At 36.0% G+C, this 24,597-nt stretch overlaps 1 protein-coding gene across 4 annotated transcripts; it reads right to left on the reverse strand.

Moving 5' to 3' along the window:
• Positions 1–1,371: 1,371 nt before the first annotated feature.
• DDX19A_1 (ATP-dependent RNA helicase ddx19a) lies at positions 1,372–16,955 on the reverse strand. 4 transcript variants are annotated; one of them, XM_051215229.1, is made up of 9 exons: positions 16,603–16,955; positions 16,429–16,560; positions 16,300–16,395; positions 12,441–12,658; positions 11,188–11,381; positions 8,521–8,758; positions 5,080–5,242; positions 2,378–2,566; positions 1,372–1,563 (listed from the first exon to the last, which is right to left on the reverse strand). In XM_051215229.1, the coding sequence occupies exons 6-9, from the start codon at positions 8,608–8,610 to the stop codon at positions 1,517–1,519; spliced, it is 489 nt and encodes a 162-aa protein (XP_051068423.1). In that variant the 5' UTR covers positions 8,611–8,758; positions 11,188–11,381; positions 12,441–12,658; positions 16,300–16,395; positions 16,429–16,560; positions 16,603–16,955; the 3' UTR covers positions 1,372–1,516. The 4 variants fall into 4 exon arrangements, with proteins under 4 accessions (XP_051068423.1, XP_051068421.1, XP_051068422.1 ...); XM_051215227.1 differs by having other exon boundaries at positions 8,521–8,754; positions 16,300–16,392; positions 16,429–16,570; XM_051215228.1 differs by having other exon boundaries at positions 2,378–8,754; positions 11,188–12,658.
• Between the last annotated feature and the right edge of the window lie 7,642 nt (positions 16,956–24,597).

Genomic DNA, 24,597 nt, shown 5'->3' on the forward strand with positions numbered 1-24,597 from the left:
TTTGAAGTACGATACCTCGATGGTAGAGAAAGGTACCCGATTCCCTAACTTCAATGCAGTCGAGAGAAAAGTCTCAAAAAGTTCCAGCACGCAGAATTATCGTAATGACAGCGACAACCATCATCTCCATGCTGGTCTTGTGGAGGTTGACACCATAAGAGGTTCTGCCCCTATAGAGAAAATTGTTGTAGGAAGTCTTCAGTCTTCAGTAATAAGGATAGTAGGTTGGTGAACCTGTGTTAATCCTGACAGACTGCCTTCCAGTGAAAATCCAGTTTCTCCTTGTAAATATTAACTGATGGGGCTGATAACACTTGTTCGGGTAAGGCGTTCTAATCATTGACTACTCGAAAGGAAGCGTCCCTCTGTATGCAGACTACTCTACCGGATTAAATGAAGCTCTAGAGTCTCACCAGTATCCGTTACCCTTACCAGAAGATCTTTTCGCTAAGCCGAACTGTGGCAGGTTTTTTGTGAAATTGGACTTATCAGTATCGGTGAAAGCAAAGATCTTCTGACGATCAACACACACAAACGTATGTTCCGGCATAACCGACTACCTTTTGGAGTTCAGGTCGCTGCGAATTTCTAGCTAGCTTGTTAGCAGAATAGCTTAGTAACTGAATAAAGCGTTCAAATTAACAAGGCTTACCAAACACCTCACAAACTCGGAATACATACATGTTTACGAATTTCCGCACAACACATCACCAACTCACTCGCATTCCATGTGCAACCACCCTACCATTACAACATCTATTCAATTATAGTAATAATAATGATAATAGTAGTCAATCTACATTAAATAATGTTCCGTGTGGTCGACAATCACTAGTAGGTAAGTGGTCATCCCATGTGTGAACACCGCACAAAATCGGAATATAAACACGTTTACAAATTCCTGCACAACGCATAACCGACTGTTTCGCATAGCATGTATACACTCATTTTTCCTACGTCTCCGTCTTCGTGTTTTTTTTATCTTTTCTTTTTTCTTTTTTAATGTACTATATTGTTTATTCTTCTTTCCTTCTGTGCAACTGTTTTCTTTTTGGTTTATATGTCTTAGATATTAGATACTTCTAAATATTTTTAGTTCATCCATCTACCACATTTTACCGTTAATCAACCATAATTTATTACTAATGACCAAAAGTGAAATGTGACGCAAACGGCACAGTAGCCATGTCAAAATATACAGAATAATTTCAGGTCATATCATCATTAACCTGAAGATCCAAGCATATATATATATATACATATATACATGATGTGTATTGATATTCCTTCACAGATTTTCAGGCTCTACTTCAATGATAGACAAAATAACTCGTTAGAATAGGCAATGATTTTCGGCAATAATAAAAGAAATTAGATATCAGAAGTAATATATTTTAAACTCTGATAATAAAATCAACACTGACCGACAGAAAAATGATGATACAATATCTGATGGTGACATCAGAACTGAGAAGAAATACAAAAAAATATATATGACAAACCAATGGATCTTCAATTAAAATCTGTTCAAATCATCAGCAGTTAATTCAGGAATTTCTATTTCTAATATTAAAACAGAATTAGAATAAATGTTAAATAAATCATAATGTAAATGATTAAAACGCTTACAGTATATGTTGTTTATTGCATCAAATTTTAATATTCCATCAAATAAACAATAGAGATAAACTATACATAAATAAATAATAACAATAACTAGACGTAATCCAAGACAAACACTATCTAATGTAATGCTTGTCCCAATTAATGTAATTCAATTTTCTAGTACTTCTTCGTTATATCTTTCGGTTCGTATAAAATTGAAGGCACAGTATTCAAGTCAATTTGTGATCAACGATTGCATCTAACTGGACTTTATTTACCATCCTATATGAAAGAGGTTAACCGATTGTGTACCTAGAAGCCAATAGAAATATTTTTACCAATATTTATATGCATATGTGCTTATCGCCTCACCATAAACAGTTATAAAACGATTGAATGTCATAATTTCCATTATGTCTGTCAATAAAAGAATAACGTAAGAAAAGATCCATAAATAAACTGTACACCCAACATGACCATTTAACAAAACACTTTTACAGTTGGTTTCTGATGAATTCGCTATATCATCTGCTCTTGAAACTCACATTAACAGAATAAGTTATAGCTGAAGAGAAAGCCTAAATAAATTTCTATCTTTAAAGATCCAATGTATATTACGATATTTTGATGTAATAAGAGCAACGATCACACAAAACCTGAGGTATAAAAATGAGAGGACAATAGGTGAAGATAATCAATTATCTACAAGTTATGATAATAAACTTTCTCGTCAATTGCAAAAGAACAAAAAACATGAAGTTTAACAACTAACCAAAATGTGATTCTAATTCTTTTAACAAGTACATTTCTTCATTCACTATAAAATTGACTGCTATTCCTTCTTTTCCAAAACGACCGGATCTACCGATACGATGTAAATAAGTTTCCCAATCAGCACTACCAGTTCTTGTTGTTGGCATATTCCAATTTATTATTAAATTCACTTGTGGAATATCTAAGCCTTCAAGATAAAAAATTATTCACATTAAAAAAATCTATAAAAAAAAACAAACGAATCAAGTGTGGAAAAGTATAGAATGTAAATAACAAATTGCTAACAAAATAATCACATCTTTTAAATTTGGTAAATCTTATATTTCAATGGTTGAAATCATGAGTCAATTGAAGCTAGACCATCATAGAAAACCTGGAAGTACTGGATGGCCGTTTTCTATGATAGTCTGTTATATCTTGTGGTATGAGTGCCTTGTTAATGTGTAACGTAATAATGCCCCCAATCAGAGAGCAGTGAATTATCGATCGGACCAATGACGTGTAAAACACGTGCGAGCAGCCTAGAGTCCTGATTGGTACTGCTTTCCACCTAGCCCAGCCACTTAAGTCCAGAACACCAGTCCCAGCCTCTGCAATATAAATCATTATATTTCAAACAAACTCGGTTTATATGCCAGTCAAATAGACCACAAAGTAGCATAAAATAGAAAATAACATTTGTACAAAATTTGGCCAAATGTGGCTGTGAATTTGGGAGGTAGTGATTAATAGACAGGGCATAATTCAAGTATGGTAAATTGTATAATAATAGTTCATCGGTCAAAACAAAGCTTATAATAAGAGGAATATGAATAGTTTAGTTATTTAACAATTATACTATAAAAATATACGTTAAGTATTGGTCCATAAATGGATCCAAAGGTTACCATTCATTATGCTTATCGGGACCTAACATAGTCTAGTTTTAATTGACTCATGATCTCCACCATTAAAATTACTACAATATTCAAAAAATCCCTTCTGATATAAATCTTATATTATATTAGTTAATGTAAACAAAGTAAAGACAAACCAATTAGTATTTTATAAAGAAGTTCAAATGATTGAAGAATCCATTTCTCAATGAAATGATATACAACCAAATAAACTAATAACGTCCTACCTACTAATCTAAAAGAAACGTACGACAAGTTCATCCAGAAGATAACATTAAAACACATCAACAGTTAGTTTGTAAGCAGAATGTTGTTATAAGACAATTGACTAGATTTTTTTTTAAAAGCATGAAATAAACTAATTAGTTCTAGTATCTCCCAATAATTTCGGCATCATATGTATCCTCAGAATTGAAAAACATCTATTATAAAAAGAAGTCGAATATTAATAGTATGTGTTATAGATGATAAACACTTTATAGGAACTATTATTATGTATAAATTGTCATAGCATAATAGACGCTGTTATATCCTAACGAAGAATAGATGAGTCAATTGAGACTGGACCACCATGGAAAACCTGGAAGCACTGGACGGTCGGCTAGTCCTATTGTGAGACTCCCCAGCAGTGCGCACCCACGGCCCCTTCTCGCGGGATTTCAAACCAGGGCCTATCAGTCTCGCGCGAGAGCGCCTGGCCGCTAGACCACTGAGCCGGTATCCAACAGTGTTAATGTCTAACTTCAACTAATTCACGAAATTGAGCGACACATCCACTATTGTGATCTCACAACTGACCCGGTTGAACTCTATTGGTCACTGCTTCTCACTAGAACTCCAGGATATACGTCTTGAAGCCAGTCACTAGTGAGCATATGTTGATTGGAATATATATGTATATATACTCTTGTATAACTATTAAGTGACTAGATTATATGTATTTATATTTCTTTTATTATAAAATTTCATTTGACCTATTGACTACTACTATTATATAATTTCCTATTCTCAAGTTATTCTCAATGTATACAGTCTCTCACACTCACAGCCACTTTTGACATGATCTTGCATGATTGTTATTTTCTATTTTATGGTGTGATGCAGTCTCATTCCTTTGTATATAAACTGTGTACGTCTGTAATATATTATTCGAACAGTGGAAGCTAAGATTGTGTTCTGGACTCAATGGGCAGTACTAGGCGAGAAGAACCAATAAGAACTTAGAGTTGAATCTAGACTGCTCATGCTGACTAACGTGGCATTGATTTAGCACAAGGCTAAGGTCGTATAAGCCGGTACCCTGATTGTCGATCTTATCACGTTATATCGACAGGCCGTTGTTGAGGATGCCAGATCCCCAGAAATCACTTGACAAACGTCTTATTTTTGTAAGTTTACTTTGGAAGTTTGAACTCCTCGTTTTCGCGCCAAAAGCATCCACTTTTACTTTCAGATAGTATTTCCCATTAGAAAGGACCCTAAACGTCATTGGTTGGTTGCCTCTTTTAACATGCTATTTTCTGACGTTTCCCAAGGAAACTTTTATGCTGTATGTATACGCTTGAGTTGTGTGCTTGTGGTTGTTCGTGCTTCTATGTGCTGTGGAATATACCTTTCTTCCATCTAAACTGGATCTCATTCCTCTAGTTAGCAGGGTTGGGACGCATCGGAGCAGTTTAGCTTATCTTGTCGTTATGTCGCTGTTCCTTCGATCCCTTCGCCGATTTCAGGTGATCTTGTAATCGCTTCAAACATAGCAACCGTAAGAGCATAACAGAAATTAACACTAAGATAAGAAACAAACCTCGAGAACACACATTAGTTGTAATTAAAACTCGGAAATTTGATGAACGAAAATCTTCAATGACTTTTTCGCGTTGAGAAACATCTAAATCACCGGAAAGTATGTAGACTTTATGACCATCCAAATTCATTTTCCCGTCCAGCCAACTAGCTTCCTGTCGTGTCTAAACAATGGATTAAAAAAATCGGGAGAGGTTCAAGACAAAAAGATCAATTTGTGAAAACTGTGTGTTTGTAGTTTTGTCCTCGAACAATGTGTACAGATATTTATGTACATTCTGAAAAATAAGCACAATATGGGCAATTTGGAAGACTGATTAATTTAACAACTAAGAGTGCATATTTTAAATATGTTCGTAGGAAAGTAGAGCTGAGTGATCTGTAATAAATACGCATCCATGAACACAACTAGTTGAGTACTTAAAGAACAAAGGTGTTAAGAACCAGTAAACAGCTCCTTGACTTTTTTTAACGCTGGTACTTTCGATCACTAGAAGTTGTACACAAGCTTACTAAAACAACTTTTTGAAATCAAGTAACGAACGTTTGGTAGGCATTTTTCAAAAAGGCTATTCATGGTACGATATTTTCCACACAAATTAATTGAGTTACGCTTATATTTCACACCGAGCCAAATACTCAATCGTCAGGTAACTGGAAGTCATTTACTCTATCAAAAGCACAATCAAAGATAAAGTATATACTTGAAATAAGAGAATAAAGATAAAACTACAGGATTTACTATGAATAAAGGAAACAAAATTGCTAAGTCAAGTGTTAGTGTCCAAACAGCAAAAATAAACTAAACATCTCAAATCAAGAGTTAAAAAACCATCCAAGATGAAAAAAGTCCTAAAGAGTTGAGTGTATAAAGAAAATTCAACGAGGACAAAGAGGGAAATTATTACTTTTGATTCTGTTACATTGAACGTCTGAAACGTCGACATTCTGGACAGTGACTTGGTCTCCATAAAAATATGCATTTTGAACCCTCTAAAATGTTTACTTCCACGTCTAGTACAGTTACAGAAACTAAGGGAACATTTTATATGGCCAACAGCGGCGTTGAAACTTCAGAGGCTGCTGAAAGATACTAATATTTATCACAAACTAGAGATTCAACTAGTCAGATTGAGAAATAAAATAACTGGATGGAAGATGCATTAGCGATTAAAATTCTCTTTTCGACATCATTTTATGGAGCTGTACAGTCGCATTTATAGACAATTGCCTACATTTAATAGTTTATAAGAAAACAAGAGAGTATTACATCATTATCAACGATGGTCGAATGCATTCGAGTATCGAATGTAAATGTCTATAAACATGATGTGATGTCGTATTTGATAAAGTGATCAAAAATTATCAAAAGATTTCAAGCATTGAATATAACAGTCTAGAAATAGAAGTGTGTTATTTCAAAGTGATCAAAGCTATCAGAAATCTAATATTGAATACGATAGGTATCGCATCATCTTGTAAAACGATCAAACTTTATCAAAGAAATGAAAGTTTCAGAAGTAACAAGAAATGATAATGTTTACAACGGATGCAAAGTACGATTATCAACTTGAAACGGAGAAAGAAAGAGAGATGAGTAAGAAATTAATTACCACTTACGACTGGTGAAATCCAAAGGGGTACTAAGGCCATAAAATAACAAGGGATTGGACAGGATTCTTTTATACGCAGAGGTCAAGTCTGAAGTGGTGAATTGCTGTAGCCCCAGCTGTGCACGAATTCCTAGTCCAAACCTTATTCGAGTCAGTTCTTTCAACATAGTAGATAATCTTGTGTGTTAACTCTTGTAGTGGCAACAGACCCGAGTTGACCATGTATTCAAGGATTAAGCTATCGATCACTTTACATTCTCCTTAAAATAGCTATACCGGGTAATTTTCAGATATTCCTTTACCAAGTGTACGCATTGTAAAACCAATACAGCCTGCTCTACAAGGGCATGTAAACTGATAAGTAGGTATTAATAGGCTCCAAAACATCAACTTTCTTGATACTTACCCAAATGACACTTTTACTTAAGAACAAATTCAGAGCTTCGCTAGATGAAATGTCTTCATCAGAGGCCTAGATTGTCTATTTTTTATTATCTCCGCAGACGTATCGCCCTCAAATTCAATGTTCAGGAATAAGACCTTCGGAACTGTGGGGGTACTTTCAACTTGACGTTTTGAATGACCACTGTGAGATCGCTGGAAAAATTGGACAATTACGACACGTGGCACACACATGACATTCATCCACAATTCTGAGGAAAATATCCTACAATTTTTCACTAAAAACAAGAACTAGGCCTTTTGAACGGAAAAAATATACCTGTCTCCCATCGCCTTGAAGTCAACTAATAGACAACAAACTTTCACTAAACGCACGATAGACTCCTAATTCAGATTTTTTGACCGCTGCTAAACTGTCCACTATTGGTTCAGTGTGTTGACCAAACAGTCGTGATGATGCATTTTTCTAACGGGTGATTACTATTATTGTAATTGCTGCTTGTCGCTGTAAACCGAATGCAGTAAATACAAGGAGTAACTTCGCTGATCCAAACACTGGTAGCAATAGTTTACAGTCTGTTAATAACGGAACTGATGCCTAAAGGTCATGCTATGGAACTTTTTTACAGTGAAAATTATAAATACAGGTTGCTGCTTGATCTGCTGCATCATGCACAAATGTATTTTAGACATGTATAGATCAATTTGAATTGACCGAAACAATGTTATTCTTTGAAGCACTACAGTAGGAGTAGATTGATTTTGATGGGTAGTTAAAGTATTGAACAAACAAAATAAAACGTCGAAATACAAATACAAACGGAGATTTGATTCGTTGTGAGTACTAAATAACGCACAACGTAGAAATAATGAAATGTAGTTGAACTACTTGCTATTAGTTAGTAGCCAAAAATCAACAGACGAAATAAGTAAGGTTGGGAAGATGATATAAAAGCCACTCAGGTAAACTATCTCTACATGACATTGAGTAATGAGTAAAATAAGACGGTGGAATACTCTCAATCATAAATTTACGACTTGAAAAAACTTTCAGCTCTCTGAATTAAGCTGTTCAGTTGTTATGTTTACCCAAAAATCATATAAATATGACCAAATATGAAAAAATTGACATTATTGCTTGATTTTCTGAACGATTCGACTTTTCTTTCCAGCTGATTTAACCGTTCCCTAACCCTCCTAAGTGACAGTATTATTAATCTGCGCAGAACACATAACAATCCCAAAGCTTTGATGGACCAGGTTTTTATCATTTACAGTATACATCCGGGTGAGGATCTTCTTCATAGATTAATTTGCTAACTAAGAACGAACCACGATGAATTCAATTATATTCATCAGTTGGACAACGACGTTGATACGATAGTTATGTTTAATCAGCTAAAAATTCAACAAAATATAAAACTTACTGCACAAAATATAATTGCTTGGCCAACTTCAAAACCTCCATATATATCTTTTAGCGCCTGATACTTTTCAATCCAATCATTAAAGCACATGTAAAACTGTTTAATATTCTTCAAAGGAAGTTGTGTACGCTTTACGCGAAACTCTATCGGATTGGGAACAAACTCATGTGCAAAATCAATAATGGAATCCTCATACGTAGCTGAGAACAATAGGATTTGGCAATTTCTAGACAACTTCCTACGGAGTTGGTACAGGTATGAAATAACATGAAATAACGTATAAAGATCCCCGTCATATTAAAAGACTAGTATTTGAACGAAGAATATTCTTTTCGATAAATTCTCTTCAGGTTCTACAATTATATATCCAAATTAATAATCCGAAAAATGGCCAGGTTAAGGGCAAAGTACATCGTTTAGAGCATGTGAATTTAGGATTGTGATAAACAAAATACAATAAAATTATTAATGTTAATATGACTCATATAGAATGTTAACTTGAATCAGCTTACATGTTAAATTTCGATAATGCAATGAGAAAACGTAGTTTATCAGAATTATGTGATATATTTGCGCAATACATTTCGAACAATCTGATCACACATATACTTGTTAACAACATTTATATATGAAAATTAAAAGGTCAACTAGACAGGTTAAGGGTAAGTCATAACAAAGGAAAAATATTAAAGTACACAAAACCAAACGTGATTACCACTCCGGATAGTAAATCGGTACTACCAGGGTAGGTTACGTGTAAGCACAAATTGTTTTTGAACGCATAAAGGGGGTTTCAATTTTCGTATAGCCAAGGCTTTAATAAACCTTAGTATACGTCCTTGAAGGCATTTGCACAACACAAATGACCCGTCTCAATCAAATGTGTTGCAATGGATGATGGTGTCTGTCTATCCTTTGATCTTATTTGATCGAATTGTAATTGCACTATTATTTCTCTCTCACCCTACTTGACCCATATTTATTCTGATCATGGGTCTTAAAATTTTACTTAACATATAAGCTGATTCAAGTTAACATTCTATATGAGTCATATTAACATTAATAATTTTATTGTATTTTGTTTATCACAATCCTAAATTCACATGCTCTAAACGATGTACTTTGCCCTTAACCTGGCCATTTTTCGGATTATTAATTTGGATATATAATTGTAGAACCTGAAGAGAATTTATCGAAAAGAATATTCATCGTTCAAATACTAGTCTTTTAAATAACGTATACTCTAATAATAACGAAATATTTATATTAAATATTTTATTAACTTAAGTTCAGTTTAGTAATAATTGAATACAAGTCTGACACTATCTATTTACTTTTTGAGTCGTTCTGACTAGGATGGAAACTGGAAAGAATTGGGATTTCTACAAGTATTAAAACATGATTACTTAAACAAAAATGAACTTTAGTGAGTATTCCAAATAGACAAGAACGAAGCTAGTTACTTACAAAAAAAATGTAAGAAAGATTAGATTTTTGTGGCCCGAGATCTGACTCCAATTAGATTCTATGATTGATTGTTACTGAAATATACATATCGTCTATCCTCGTATAAAATTATCGGCCTGATCCGCTTTAGGGTATAACGGAATTAAATAAGTGAAATAAGAGAACGGAGTTTTGAACACGTATACTTTGTACACTCATCTGGACAGACAATTAGATGAACGAAGCGAAGAGAGCGAAGCGAAATGACGCGCGGTGGAAATGGAGGATGAGCCAATTCGACTTAACCGAGAGTTAATCAATATTTATAGTCACACAAAAATAAGCTACATATATGTGATGAGTGGGATAAGATCAGTAGCAGACCAGTCGAAATGTTCCTCGAATAACCCGACCCGTCGTTCAAGACCTTGGTAGATGTTCTTGATTGGTATCTCATAAACTTCATAGATTATTCCGCTCGCAACAGACTACTTACTGCCAGCGACTTGGATGAGGCGAAAGAGCTTCCAGCAGTCACCAGATGAAGCTGCTGTTTGCAACTCGTCAGTACGCTCCGAAAACTATTTCCCTAGTACCGCACGAATTCTGAGATAGAGTTCAGTCCACGTATTTCCCAGAATAAATACATTTATAAATATTTAATCGGTTTTCAGTCAAGTTAAGGATTTGCTGGTCAATAAAAATATAAGCTAAGCATTTCTCTTTCCGCTGAAATTTAAATTGTTAGTGAATAGTGGCAAGAAACTGGTATCAGTAGCAATCTGAATTGCTAACTACAGTATTGACAATTTTCCAGTCCAAATGTATTACAACAATACATAGTCCTCTTCATGAAAGCATACCTGAAATCCCCGGCACAAGGAGACGAATCCTTTAAGTTTAATAAAAAACCCATGAGCGATTAAATTTACCCCGATATTTTAGAAAATCATTCACAATGACGGCTGAAGGTTAAAAACGGGTACACCCATGTTTAGTGAAATATACTTTCAGGGTCAGAGCGACATTTTAATTCTCAAACGCCATTCCAGTTAGCAAATAGTTCACTAATATTGAAAAGTGATAATCAAAAAACGGAAACAACCAACCATAAAGTAAATAATAATCAGTTTATCTTAAAAAGCAGGCATCCAAACCTTCTACTTTAAAAAATGGTCGATTAGAATTATAAAGGAAAGGAAAAACAAAAAATCCTCTAACTTGCTTTTTAACCCGCATGCATATATTGAGAAAACCTTCTTCTTCTATCATTATGTCAGCTTCATCTAATACAAACATAACAACTTTGGATGGATCAATACGATACTCTCCTGTACCACGAAACCAATTCGCGATTGTACCCGGAGTACCAATAACAATCTGATCAGTTACGTACCCATTCGAATCGACTTTGACTAAAACATGGATTTTCAAAATTAAAAACCATGCAGTAATAAACAAACTCACTGAAATAAAGTTATCATATCAAATACGCTACTTTAAATAAACATCTGAAAAATATTTGAATACTTCTGCTTAGAACTCTCTTTAGAAGATTGATATTTTCTTAACTATCTGGTTGATATGATTTAAGCTTATTATAAAGATCAAGATCGCGTACCTGGCTTTGAGCTACATTTTTCCGAATGTGAGGACTGACGATGTTGCTCAGATAGATAATGGGAGGGTCGACGTACCACTAATTGAAAGCTAAATACTTCACCAGTAAGCTTGCTTGTATATCTGGGATACCTACTTTTTCTCAGCAATCGAATATTTCAACAGGTTACCTTTATTCCCTTTAAATTCACTGTCAACAAGCCCTATGGCTTATTCACGCACATTTACAAAGCAGTACGAACCATTGCAACGAACAGATTGTACGAGATGACCTAATCGAAAACTTATACTTCTAAACCTATTACTGATTTAATGCTGTACAGAATATTTTCCTAAAATATTTCAATTAATTTTATATACTTTTAATTGCCTATATTACGTATATGTGCATGTATATTTATTTCTTACGACGGATAAGTGTAAGAGAAACTTGTTGAAATATCGGGCTGAAATTTCTATATTGTATCAAGCAGATACAACTGAGTGAAACCATTATTACTGTTACTATTATTATTAGTAATAGTATTATTATATAACTATACAGACTGAACTTAACTAAACAAATGAATAACGAAAAACGAGTTGTCTATGACTTAATGCGTGTCATAAGAAGCTAGAAAGGTGCTTTACTCCAGTCAATAATTATTAATAAGCAGTTAGTGTTGGAAAGCCTAACTAATAAACAAAATTTCTATACTGTACCAATTTAAAATAGATTACTACGAAAACCTTCCCAAACCCTCCATTGACATCCGAAAGTAAATAACTGTTTTTGAAGATTTCATGAAGCAAATACAAGTTTATGTTTTGATAATATGGACAAAAAACAAAATAATTCATAAAATCCATTATACCACGTGGTGAACGGACTGCTGTAGCAAAAGATACCTCCGTCATGAACTGTGCCATTTGTCGACCAACTGATTCTATCTGCAATGCCAACTCACGTGTAGGTGCCATACACAAGCATTGACAGTAATGTACATCTGTGCTAATACGTGACAACATAGCAAGAAGAAATGTTGCTGTTTTTCCAGTACCAGACTGAGACTGTGCAATCATATTTTGTGGGCTGGGAAAGCAAATAAGAAGGAAATAAATTATGTTACTACATAGTAGTGAGGCAGAGACTTAATGGCTGAAGCATTTAACTTTCAACTAGTAGGTCCCTGGTCCGAACCTCATTACATGTACTTCAGTTTGGACAACCGGGTAATATCACCACCCCTCGTACAAAAAGCCTGGCCGAAAAGTCAGCGTATAAACCTGTTCTCGATAAGCGGAATATTATTACATTAGTAGCATCAGACAGGTTACGTGAAATAAATAAAACCAACCCGTTTCGTGATACTTAACAGTTATGAAACATAGTTGAGGATAGTGTTTAGATTACAGATATTCGACCACAGGTATATTCCAAACATTTTTCACATGTAACAGCAACGGTAAAGTTAAACACGAAATTTTAGACAAGAAAGCCGTTAAGGCTGTGAGTCATGACCAATAAAGGTAGATGGGTCATGCCAAATCAGTATCCACTATGGCTGGAATAAGACTAGGTTTGAAAAAAAGAAACAATAACGGCTAGAACAAGATGTAGCACCATTACATGAAAGCGATGGGTGTTGGTCTGAATAGTATGATGAGGTGTAGATAGAATGAGGTCCATAGGATAAAGTTCTTTATAGTAAAACCTAAACTGCATACCCCAGAAACCATCAAAATGCTGCAGGTTATTTCACTTATTGTGTTTCTAACTTTTGAGCATTTTGTTATTTATCATTCACTTCACAAGTATAGAAATCTCAGTGATGTTCGCATTTTTCTTTAAGTATTGTTAAAAATCCTACCAAGCCTCAACTTCGCAGAAAACAAACTACTACGTGTTATTATTGCTATCAACATTTTTAGGATAACTGGATGTAATTTTTGCGAAAAACGGAATGCATCTGCAAAGAATCAGGTGGGCGGTTGAACTGCGTAATGCAATTGTATCGTCTATTTTAAAAACTGGAGTAACTTCGTAAATTAAACTCCACTCACATATGCTTAGATTTTCCATAACAAGTGGCTTAACAGACAAAACAGTAATAATGTGTACAGGCTCGGGTTCTATACGTCTTAGTTATAACAACAGTAAGTCAACAAAAGAAAAGATGTGGTGGAAAGCGAAACTGCAATAGAAAGTTGAGAAGTCAAAAAACAAACTACAATTGAAAACAAAATACTTGGAGTTATATACTACACACCCGTACTAATATTTTTTTATTTGAACACAAAAATCGATACAAAGGGGCACCAAATGCATATGTGCCACACAATAATATTGAGGCTGTAAAGAAGTAGGGAATGTAAAATGCATATAAATAAAAGGGAAACAACGAACAGAAATTAATGCATGAGAGTGAAATAATAACAAAGAGGCAGTTAGCAGAATACAACCAGAAAGAATTCCTTCAGTTAAAGAAATTACGTTCATTTCTTATGAAGAAAATAAAAGTTACAGCAGGATCGCCACTGGCTTCTTTTCTGAACCATATCTGATAATGTTTCTAGCCACTGAGTTGCACCATCTCCAGGACCCCAACCAGGGAGTCCTGTACAGCTTTCTTTCATACCGCCTGTTATAATCTCTTTCTTACGGTTATGACCCAGCTATTCTTATTGCTTAGTATTTTCGGACACCGATTCACTCGACAAGCCCCAAAATCAGAACACGGTTGAACAGGAAAGAGATTATATTTCAAATAACAAGGTTAAATGGAAGTAAGAAGCATAATAGGTAAAACGTTAGTATATTTATAGTTTTTACACGAGAAGATTCCAGAGTGTTCTCCAAGTATTGACTAGTGCTGATTGGACAAGAATTAGCCAATCAGCGTGAACCGAAGCAATCGTGCATTGAGCATGCTTTAATCCAGTCTGTGTCCCGCTAACACCGCCACAGTCACATAGTGACCATCTCTCCGATCGATTCTGGCTTCTGCAAATAATGCGTGACGTGGAATTTTCTGGGGCGACATTCGTAGGACATGTCCAGGCCACAGAAGTCGATGTTCCAAGACAGTGACACCAAAAGAATTATCGTCTCTGAGCCCGAACACACGATGCCGAACCTCTGCATTACTAACATGGTGTTACCACTGGATGTTAGCAATCCTTCGAACAATGGTGATCAAACAGAAAGTCATATAACACCCTCAACTCGGAGACCAGGTTTCACAAGAATAGAGAGAAACGGCTCTCACCGGCGCGTTGTAGATCCGATCTTTAACAGCCAGACTAACACCACGATTTAGACTGAATGTAAGTGGCCAAATACAACTAAATACCGGTTGCATCACAAGGTTAACAGAAGCCGACTACGTTCTCCTTGAATGTTTCATCCACCAAGTCTGCACCACTAGACATGATCCAAACAAATGCCTGATGGCCCTGTGGACAAGTAACATGTATCAATCTGACCACTAATATATTATACACCATGCAACGTGATACACAAGGTTATGAATAATGTTTACACAAAATGTGCTAAAATCACTACATAAAAGATGGCTTATGACTGATTTATCGCAAATAATGATAGCGTTACTAACTTATCTACAGTAGAGGATTATCGATTAATGTATGTTCATGACTTTATAAACTACGTTTTACATCCACAGGGTAATACGGTTGATTCTTAATATCCAGTACTGAAACTCGTACAATTTAGGTCTGAGAAACAACACTAGTAATATACATGAAAGGCGTTGAATTTATCTATTTTGTACTTTTGTCCCTTTCAGTATATAGACCATACACAGTGGAAAAATTGTTTCATTAGACAACGCACCCGAATGCCCTGGTACGGCCGAGAGTCCAGTTTCTCTCTCTCGAAATGCCCTCACACGCCCATAAGTATAAAGCATTTACCTGGGAAGGCTCCACGTGTTGCCCCTGAGAAAACCACCAGCTTCGGTTTGGGCACCCGGGCAATATCACAGCCCTCATGCAAATCAAATGAGATTTGTATAGCGCATATGTATCTGGTGCCTCCTTGTACCAATATCTATGTGTCCAAATAAAATAATAATAATAATAATAAACATGGGTAAAGTACGAAAAAACACTAACATAGTTGACGTCCTTTACTATTAGCTTTCAACATGTTTAAAATGAGCGATCAACATGGTAAATAAGTCAAAAGCTATTTTATAGATGACAAGAGCTTTCGAATTTTTACGAGGTATACTAAGTATCACTAGTGTCTGGACAATCTTCTGCAGAACCAACACCTAAAAACATAAAAACAGACAGGCATGAAGCCTATTAGTTTAACAAAGCTATTCAAGATAGTGAGCAAATTATATCTAGACTAAAAGAGCTGGAATAGCTGCATTCGTTCAGCGTGAGTACAAACTTGCATGTAACAGATGTCATTTAAAAAAATATAAATGATTGTGAATAATAAGATCCGCTTCCATACTTACAACTCGTCTTATAAAATAATCGGGCATTTTTCATGACAAGTGTACACTACTTATGAACATAGGTGTCAACTGTAAGATTAAGTGAGGCTAGAAAGTAAAAGTAGTGTCGAATAACCCCAACACAATATTAATCAAGGCAAAGCTGTACAAGTTTTGGTTAAAACGTGTGTCCTCCCCCCCCCATATAAAGCTTGCAAGGCACGTTGAATCAATCACATCCAAACAAAATATCAGTACTTACTTGTCAGATATTAGGCTGCTCAAAGCTCGCTCTTGTATAGTGGATGGTTTGTAAAACCCCATAGCTGCGATACCTTTCAGAAGAGGTTCCTTTCTGCTGTTATAGTTAAGGTACAACATAAAAGCTTACAAGTTTAATTCTTGAAACGTGCGAACGGAATGAAGAGGATGGTTGGGGTCAGACCGCAGGATTTCAAAGTCCAAGTCGTGCGTCTCAAAAAGCTTAGAATTCAGCAACTTGTTGAGGTATGATATCTCCGCCCTGGTGAAAGCTTAAAAATAAAAGAACCACTAAACTGCTTACGTTTTTCATCAGATTCTTGATCGAGTTCAGCACCCTTGCTTTTGCTAATTCGCGATACACTTTCGAAGAGCGCTAACCAGTTTTCGCTCTCCGTAAATGACATAATGGTGTGAAGTGTAAAATAACTTGTTTGACGAAAGTGTCGAAAAAGTAAATAAACGAGCGAAACGTAAATCCGACGAAAACGAGACCAGGACCTTGAGGTGCAATTGTCATTCAGTGTACAATAACTCTCAACATGGCTAGCATAAAACATTGGATCTTTTACACCTTCATGGGAGACGTCCATATTACGGCTGTATCATAACTTCAAACCACGTTGAGCAGTAATACTCATATATTGGTTTCACGAGTAACATAATCCATTGATTATCTCTCGAAATTACACTACTGCTAACATAGACCTGTAGTGACTCACATTTATCACGAGAACACGACTGGTTTAATAAAAACAATTATTATTATAACCAACTGTACTAGTGTTTGTTTTAATGTGCTTTTGTTTGACTATGCTAATTACAGCTATCTTGTGCTTCCATTCATATACTTACACTTTGATTGTAACTTCGCGCGAATTCGGTTACGTTCTGTAACCAAACTTCTATCCTGGCACGATCTCGGTATCCTCTCGATGCCACGAGATCGCCAGCAAATATAACTCGACTTGGTCCACTAACTGCCTTCTGATATTTGGCTTCTCGGGGATTTTATGGATTTATTTGGTTACGTTCAACCTTCGCCTTCTGATTTATTTGGCACGTGTTTCTTGGTAGCGGTGTTCATAGTCAGTCTCGACTCGACGCCACGCTACAGACCATTCTAGTTTCTGGACAGGTCAAATAAAACTAAGTTACAGACACATATGCATTCAGATCCATATACACTCGAATCACAAACACTTAACCAAATTTACGACAGGCTATTATATAACATTTTCTGACCTTTTTATGTTCATTTGTAACGTTGCAGATTATATTTTCTGATCTATGTTACTGTTGATCCATTTTCATATGCGTACCCTAGTTAGTTATCCACTTCTTTGATCATTTTCGTGTGTTTGGTCCATGTTTGTCTGTACACTCACTTATCGCACCAATTATCTCTACTTTCATGTCTGTATTTCATGCGCTGTCTATACTCAGATAAAATGACAATTTATACTCGGACGTTTTGGGAAGGCTTCAACTACAACTTTAATTAACATCCAAAACACTTACATACTGCAGTTATCTGAAACCCTACACATGTCCACTTAAGCGTGACATTTTTCTATCTCCCTGTCCATCTCTAGTTATTCTGTCCCTCCAATCACTTAAGCCATCATTAGCGTATCATTCATAAGGTTTCCGGAAATCATCAACATCTGATTCTGCCATAATCAAAGTGACTGACTGACTAGTAGCATTGTCCTTGCTGGAGCAGTGGTGGGCTTGTAGTGACCTTTTTTATCAAGGAAACGCGATTGATGTAATGGAAACAACTATTATTATAACCAATCGTACCAGGGATTGTTTTATCGTACTTGTTTGTTTAACTGTACCAGAATAATAACATTCTTCCTTCCGTTGATTGTGACCTTACGTTTGCTCAGTAGTTCCGCTTGTACACTTTTGGCACGATCTCGGTATTATTTCGATACCACGGGATCGCCAACAAATACATCTCTACTACAGCCACCAGCTGCCTTCTGATATTTGCCCTACGGGGGATCTTATCAGTTAACTGGCACGTAGTCTACCTGTGGTGGTGATCATAGTCTACCGCGACTCGACGTCACACTACAAGCTAACTTCTGAAAAGGTAGTGTTTACCTTTATTTCTAGTTACTGTAGTGTATGTAAACGAATCCATATAACAGATATTTCAGTAAGAATTCAACATTTGACTCTAACCTTAATAGCTACAAAGAAATCTTACCTCATTCATGATATCATACTCCAGCTCAGCTAAAACGTTTCTTTATCAGCGGAATGGTATTGATATTTATAAAAACTTCGAGGCTGGAGATATACGATTCACCGATTAAGGTCACGGACTAATTGCCAACAGTCTTTCATTCCCACCGACCCGGTGAACAATATTAAATGCTATCCTTTTCTTCGTTTTATTCGTTTGCTTTACGGTTTTTTCTTAGTTATAAGTGTTTTAATTGAAAAAATATGCTTATTCAAACAAACTTTATGCTATAAGTATTGTTTTGTATGGGTCACATAAAGTTCTTTATACTGTATCGGGGCAGAATGGCTTTGAGTTCTTCGTAATGTGGACTTTCAAGTTCTGACAGTCAAAAAGAGTCAACTTACTAATTTGAACGCTGTGTCGACCCTTCACTATTACTTGGAGTGCTAGTGATTTAATTGTCGTTAACTCAATACCTAAGCTGTCCCTCTACCATTGAACAAACTGTCCTTTTCCTATAGTTGTCGAGAATTATCACTATCGCGATGAACCTTAGAAAATCTTTATTTAGTTTACTGGTGTGTCATGAATGAAGCCTGAATTACGTGGCTTTTCAGGTATCCTGTGTTTTTTGACTAAATGAAAAGAGTGGAAACAGAATTGCCTTCTTCAGATATGATGAAGGCCGACAGAGAACTCAACACAAAATTCCATAGATCACTTGAGTTTGTACTCCTACCCAATTTTTTATAGATTAGTGACTTCATTACTGAAGAGTTTGTGCTTTCAATAGTGAAGATCTATAGCTTGGGTGGACGTCGTTGGGGTGTACAGAGACCATTGAACTGGATGGTTTAATTGAACTAGACCTCAGATGGGAAAGAAAAATTTATTAGTTGATTCGATGTCCCTCAAAATTTCTTGCAAAGGAATGTCCCTACTATACCATTTAATGTGAGACAGAATAGCGATGATGCAACTTCGACATAAGATCATACAGATTATGTAGTTGTGTTATGACGCGATTATTTAAATGTATAGTTACCAGATCGTGCAAAAAGACCCTGAATTTGTTTTAGTCTGCTAATGAGACAGAAATCTTAAGTTACCTGCGAAACAAGTAACTGCCTGTAACCGCTGGCTTTACAAGTAGGACGACTACATATTACGTGTAATAAGCTGGTTATGTGTAGCTCTTCAAAACATCACAATACAGCCCAATAGATTAATAACGAACGGTATTTCAACAGGAAAACCAACTGACAATAATGATTAATAACTAGATTAAAGATGACAATTGTAAAATGTGCAATTAAACGAGTCTAGAAAAAAACTAGTCAGTTGTTAAGCTGACCACTTCGATTTGTAAAGCCCACATACCGCCTCCTCGTCCTGCAATATGCAAATGTACCTGTGAAAGGTAGTAGTTTGACATCCTATCGATAACCAGCCACTAGAATGAAAGCGCTTTAGTAATTTATTTATTTTACGTAGGTATTTTATTGGCAAAATGTTTGTGTTTGAGTTCAACCTGTGCATCATTTGCATCTCTACTTTAATTAACAAACCTTACGATCAGACTGTTAAGGCGTTTCGGTGACTTCACGATACCACGGGGTTATAGAATTAAAGATCTGAAACTTGGTGGATTCTCTTTCATGTGAGTTTTTGTTGTCCTCAATGATGGATTAATCCTCTGACTACTTAGCGTGATTTGCCTTTATTTGATATAATAATAATATATTTCTGCAACTGAAGGTACAAGTCATTTTTACAAGCATGATCTACAAATGACAACATTTGTTGGCTCACAGTATGCTCCTCAAATGGGGTAGTTAAATAGATATGTTCAATAAAAGTGAATAACAGAACATTCATACAGATATATTGAAGCGTTAATGATCAGGTTTATGCTTTAATATTTTCCAAAGTGGCATGGGGTCCACGGTACGTACCAGATCCAATCACAGCATAATCGTTTTAGAATTTTGGTCTTGCCAAGTGTTTATGCAATACAACTTTATAAGTTTATGGTTCTTGTAAAGTGGACTTGTAGAGCGCTTGATTTGAACTATGACCTTAAGAAAACGAGTACATCAAGATCGTTCCAGACATCTGAAGTTCCATGGTTGTGCACTCAGAGCAAGATTCTGAAAGAAATCGTAACAGAGGAGCAGCAAGGCACTTGGATATGGGCACTAAACAATGCTTAAGATTTTTGTAGTGCAACAGACAGAGGTATGAAAATTCATTAGATTTAATTCATACTAGCCCTCGTTGCTAGAGTTAAATGTGATTAGAGGCTCCAGATGAGAGAACGCAATAATAAAGAACAATTAGTTGCGATACTTACCAAGGCGGAGCAGGTTTGAATGGTGGAAGGGAAGTCAAGGTTGGAATATAGATGGCTGTTTGTTCGAAAAGAATGTGCATAAAGATAATAAGGTGTTAAGTAAATTAATAATCATATCTTTTATTGTCTGATTTTTTAGCTCCGATGTCGGCCACACAGTCCTAGTGTAAAAGTCCGAGTGAGTATGTCATAGGTTATTTTTGTAGAGTAGCTAATCCAGCATAAAATTGTAAACATGAGTCTAAATGGTGAGCTTAGAAGAACGACTTCAATATCGCAGACTGATTGACTTGTTCTCATTCATAAAGTCTGACACAAACAAATTATACTGCATCACAAACATGGGTGGATTAAAGTCATTGCCCACAACATCAATGCTTACTGGTCAGTAACTCCACCCTCCCTCTTTTTGTGATTTTTCGCGCATTTAAGCTTATTTCTGGATATATATCATATCTCACACGACGCTATGTTTTTCGCATCCTGTTGGAAAACACTACCATTCTACACGTTAATCAGGCAGTTACAAAAGATGGAGTGTGAGTAAGGCATCGATGCAATGTTTAAGTGAATATGGTAGAAAGTATATGCTGCCAATCAGAGTATGGGCATTAAGAAGGGTATAATGTAGGATAATTGTTTACCAAACGTATGTAATCCATCTGCCATGCGTATTTCAGGGGGAAGGCTGTTCCATATTAATGCATACTTGATAAGGAAGAAGTTTTCCCGAGTCTGTAATTCGTATTTCTCAACTTTGACCGTAGATGCTTTGTCTCGAAGGTCGTATTCATGTGATTATTGAGTGAGAACCATATTATATGTGGAGGGTTATAAGGAGTCTGAAGTAAAGAATCAAATTGAACCTAAGCCTTCTTTTCTATACGTGATCTAGTTCTATGATATGGCAAGAACGAACAGTAGTCAACCATAGACCTTACACATACCTTGTAAAGAATGATTTTAGATTCGTTTTGAAAGAAGTTGTGAATAATGAAGCCAAGCAATTTCTTCATTTTAGATGCTTTGGTTGAGATATGTTCAGAGAAGTTAAGACTGTGAGTAATGTATCCTCGGGTCAGTTACTGATGTGAGTTTGAACAGTGTGTTTTTGTTATGTGTTAGTTTAATTCTAAGAGACATGTCACTAACACTCAGGTAGCCTCATTTCTCTGCGCTGAGCTCCAACCTCCAGAGCTTGTACCAGTTGTCCACCTTGTTGAGTTCATATTGGAATTTTTGCATAGTACTACGCACATAGTACACGCTAGTTTTATAGATGGCTCTTATGTCACCAGTGTAACGGTAGATCTTACTTTTGTTAAAGCACCTGAATATATTGTTGATGTACATTAGGAAAAGCAATGGAACAAAGACACTACCCTGCACAACACCACTGGATATTGGTTGAGGTGTATATGTCGTAGAGTTAATTTTGGTTATTTGCCATTTGTCCGTGAGAAAACACCTGATCTATTGCAGTGGGGTTCTGTAAATCCAGCCGACTGAAGAGCGAGACATTTTAATTTTGTATTTTCAGTGCTGAAATGTTAATTTTACCACTAGATTTTGCGTTAGGAGATTAGTTATATTTCATAAAATGTCATTTTATGAAGAGTAAAGATCAGGAAATTAAACTCAACTTTTCACCAATAAGAGCAAAAATGGTTTTGAATACAAAATTCAATCTTCTAAAATTCGATTTGAGTGACGGTGATTTGCCCAACTGCAACAATGATTCGTCAGACGCTGTATTAGATCAGAGTGAATTCGATGACGAGGTTAGCGCTCTGTGACACCTCCATCAGACGCTAAGGAAGCACATGGTTTAATTTAGAAAGAATCCACTTAACTATCACACGCAACTTCAAGAGTAGAGATAATAAGCCATCAACTTTTATCAGGCGGCTAAAGAATCCAGATAATTTCATGAGACGAGGCATTAGATAACCGGCTTTCATGCCAGCCATTTTGGCATCTTCAAGTTTTAGTTAGGAACAACACAATGGTTGAAAATGTTGAGAAATAAACCATCGACACATTTCAATGTCATGCCTAGAGTTACCTGATATAACAGGACCCAAACACCTCTTTAGTTAGGTCACGCACTTGAGCAATCGACCACATCGGCCCATAGTGAGCTTGGCTGAAAAATTTTATTACACTGGTCAATTAATAGAGTTGCTCATGACTTATAAAGCATGCAAACCTGTAAGATGCAAACCAAATCGGTCCCTGGATGGATCCATGAAATATATCTGTACTATAACATACATATTACATGAAGCCAATCAAATGGTTAATATGTAAGACTAGGATTGTGTCGCTGACCCTAAGAAGCTTATTCAATCCCAGAACTCTCGTCATTTTTTTTCTTTGTGTGTTCTAACTTTTCCTGGTCAGCGAAGATCTGTGCTCACGGTTACGAATCCGGTTTTACAAGGAGATCGTCATAGATGCTAGGTCATATATTTGGATTTGGGGACGACTCCAACTTCTGGCAGGTTCACAAATTCATTTTTCTCAAAAAATCAAATTTTCGTTCTGACAAACTCTCGCTCACAAGACATCTATACCGTATCTATTTTCTTTCAGATTGCCAATTTAATCTGCAAACCAAAACCTTATGGAAGCCAGAAACTTGTCACTTATAATTGTACATTTCATCTTCGCACCTAATTACTTTATACAAACAGTGGAGCAATTTTTTAGGTTTGACTAACTTCAGTTATTTTTTTTCTTAGGGGATTCTTTGCTATTTTTTTGACTTAAGTGCAACTCAAGATGCAAGTGTGTAAACACCTGATAGCCCGACAGAGCTTAAGAAATTTGTATTTCACTAACATGGTGTTAGCTGGCCTGCCAACGGCGCTTATCCTTGTTTCTTTTTTTCTTAACCTCTATCACCCAACACCCCCTCACGGAGGACAAGTCCAACAAGCCATGAGCGATAATTTGCGGGCAAAGCAAATGCTACGAGATAAGATAACAAGCTAGCAAAGAATATGACGTCCATGAGGTATCTCCAAATACTGACAGGAAGTTGTTCGTCATCGATCGAAGACTTTACATTGAGCCAATCAGTAATTCTCCTTCAAACTGAGGAGATGGAACTGATATGTACTTGTTGGGTACGTTGATTGAACGAAACTTCCTATGGAAGTTGACTCCAAGGGGAAGCTAGTGTTACAACAGAGGTTGGTTAGGAGTTGACCTTAAAATCTATGTAAATGTCAGGACATCAAAGATAAGTATTCACTCGCTTCCTTATTTTGTGTAGGCACTGTATTTCCTATTATCTTATATTGAATGTTGAAATGCTTTGTTAGTTTAAACAAGTAATCCCCCGCTCCATTGTGACTGCCTTATGATCTAAATAAAGACATTCACAACTAGTCTGGTTTCGTCCACCACTGTATTGGTCATATACCTCACGTCAGACTCAATACAAACCCAAAACCTGGAACATTTGTCATCAGTGGAGATATATATTGTTATGACTACGAAAGTCCGACTCCTAGAATTTGGTTGTAATGATCCTGAGTTGTGGTTTCCTCAACTAGAGCATTATTTCATGAGACTATCAAATCTGAAGGAATTCGCTATAGGGACTTATCTACTCTCCTCTCGCCTTCAGTCGCCAACGAAGTTCGTGACTTGATTTTAAGTCCACCATCACCACAACCATACACCATCTTAAGACGAGAGATAATGAACCGTTCATCATTTCAAACAGTCAAAGG

This window comes from Schistosoma haematobium, chromosome 2 (genome assembly GCF_000699445.3).
Source record: "Schistosoma haematobium chromosome 2, whole genome shotgun sequence".
NCBI classification, from domain to species: domain Eukaryota; kingdom Metazoa; phylum Platyhelminthes; class Trematoda; order Strigeidida; family Schistosomatidae; genus Schistosoma; species Schistosoma haematobium.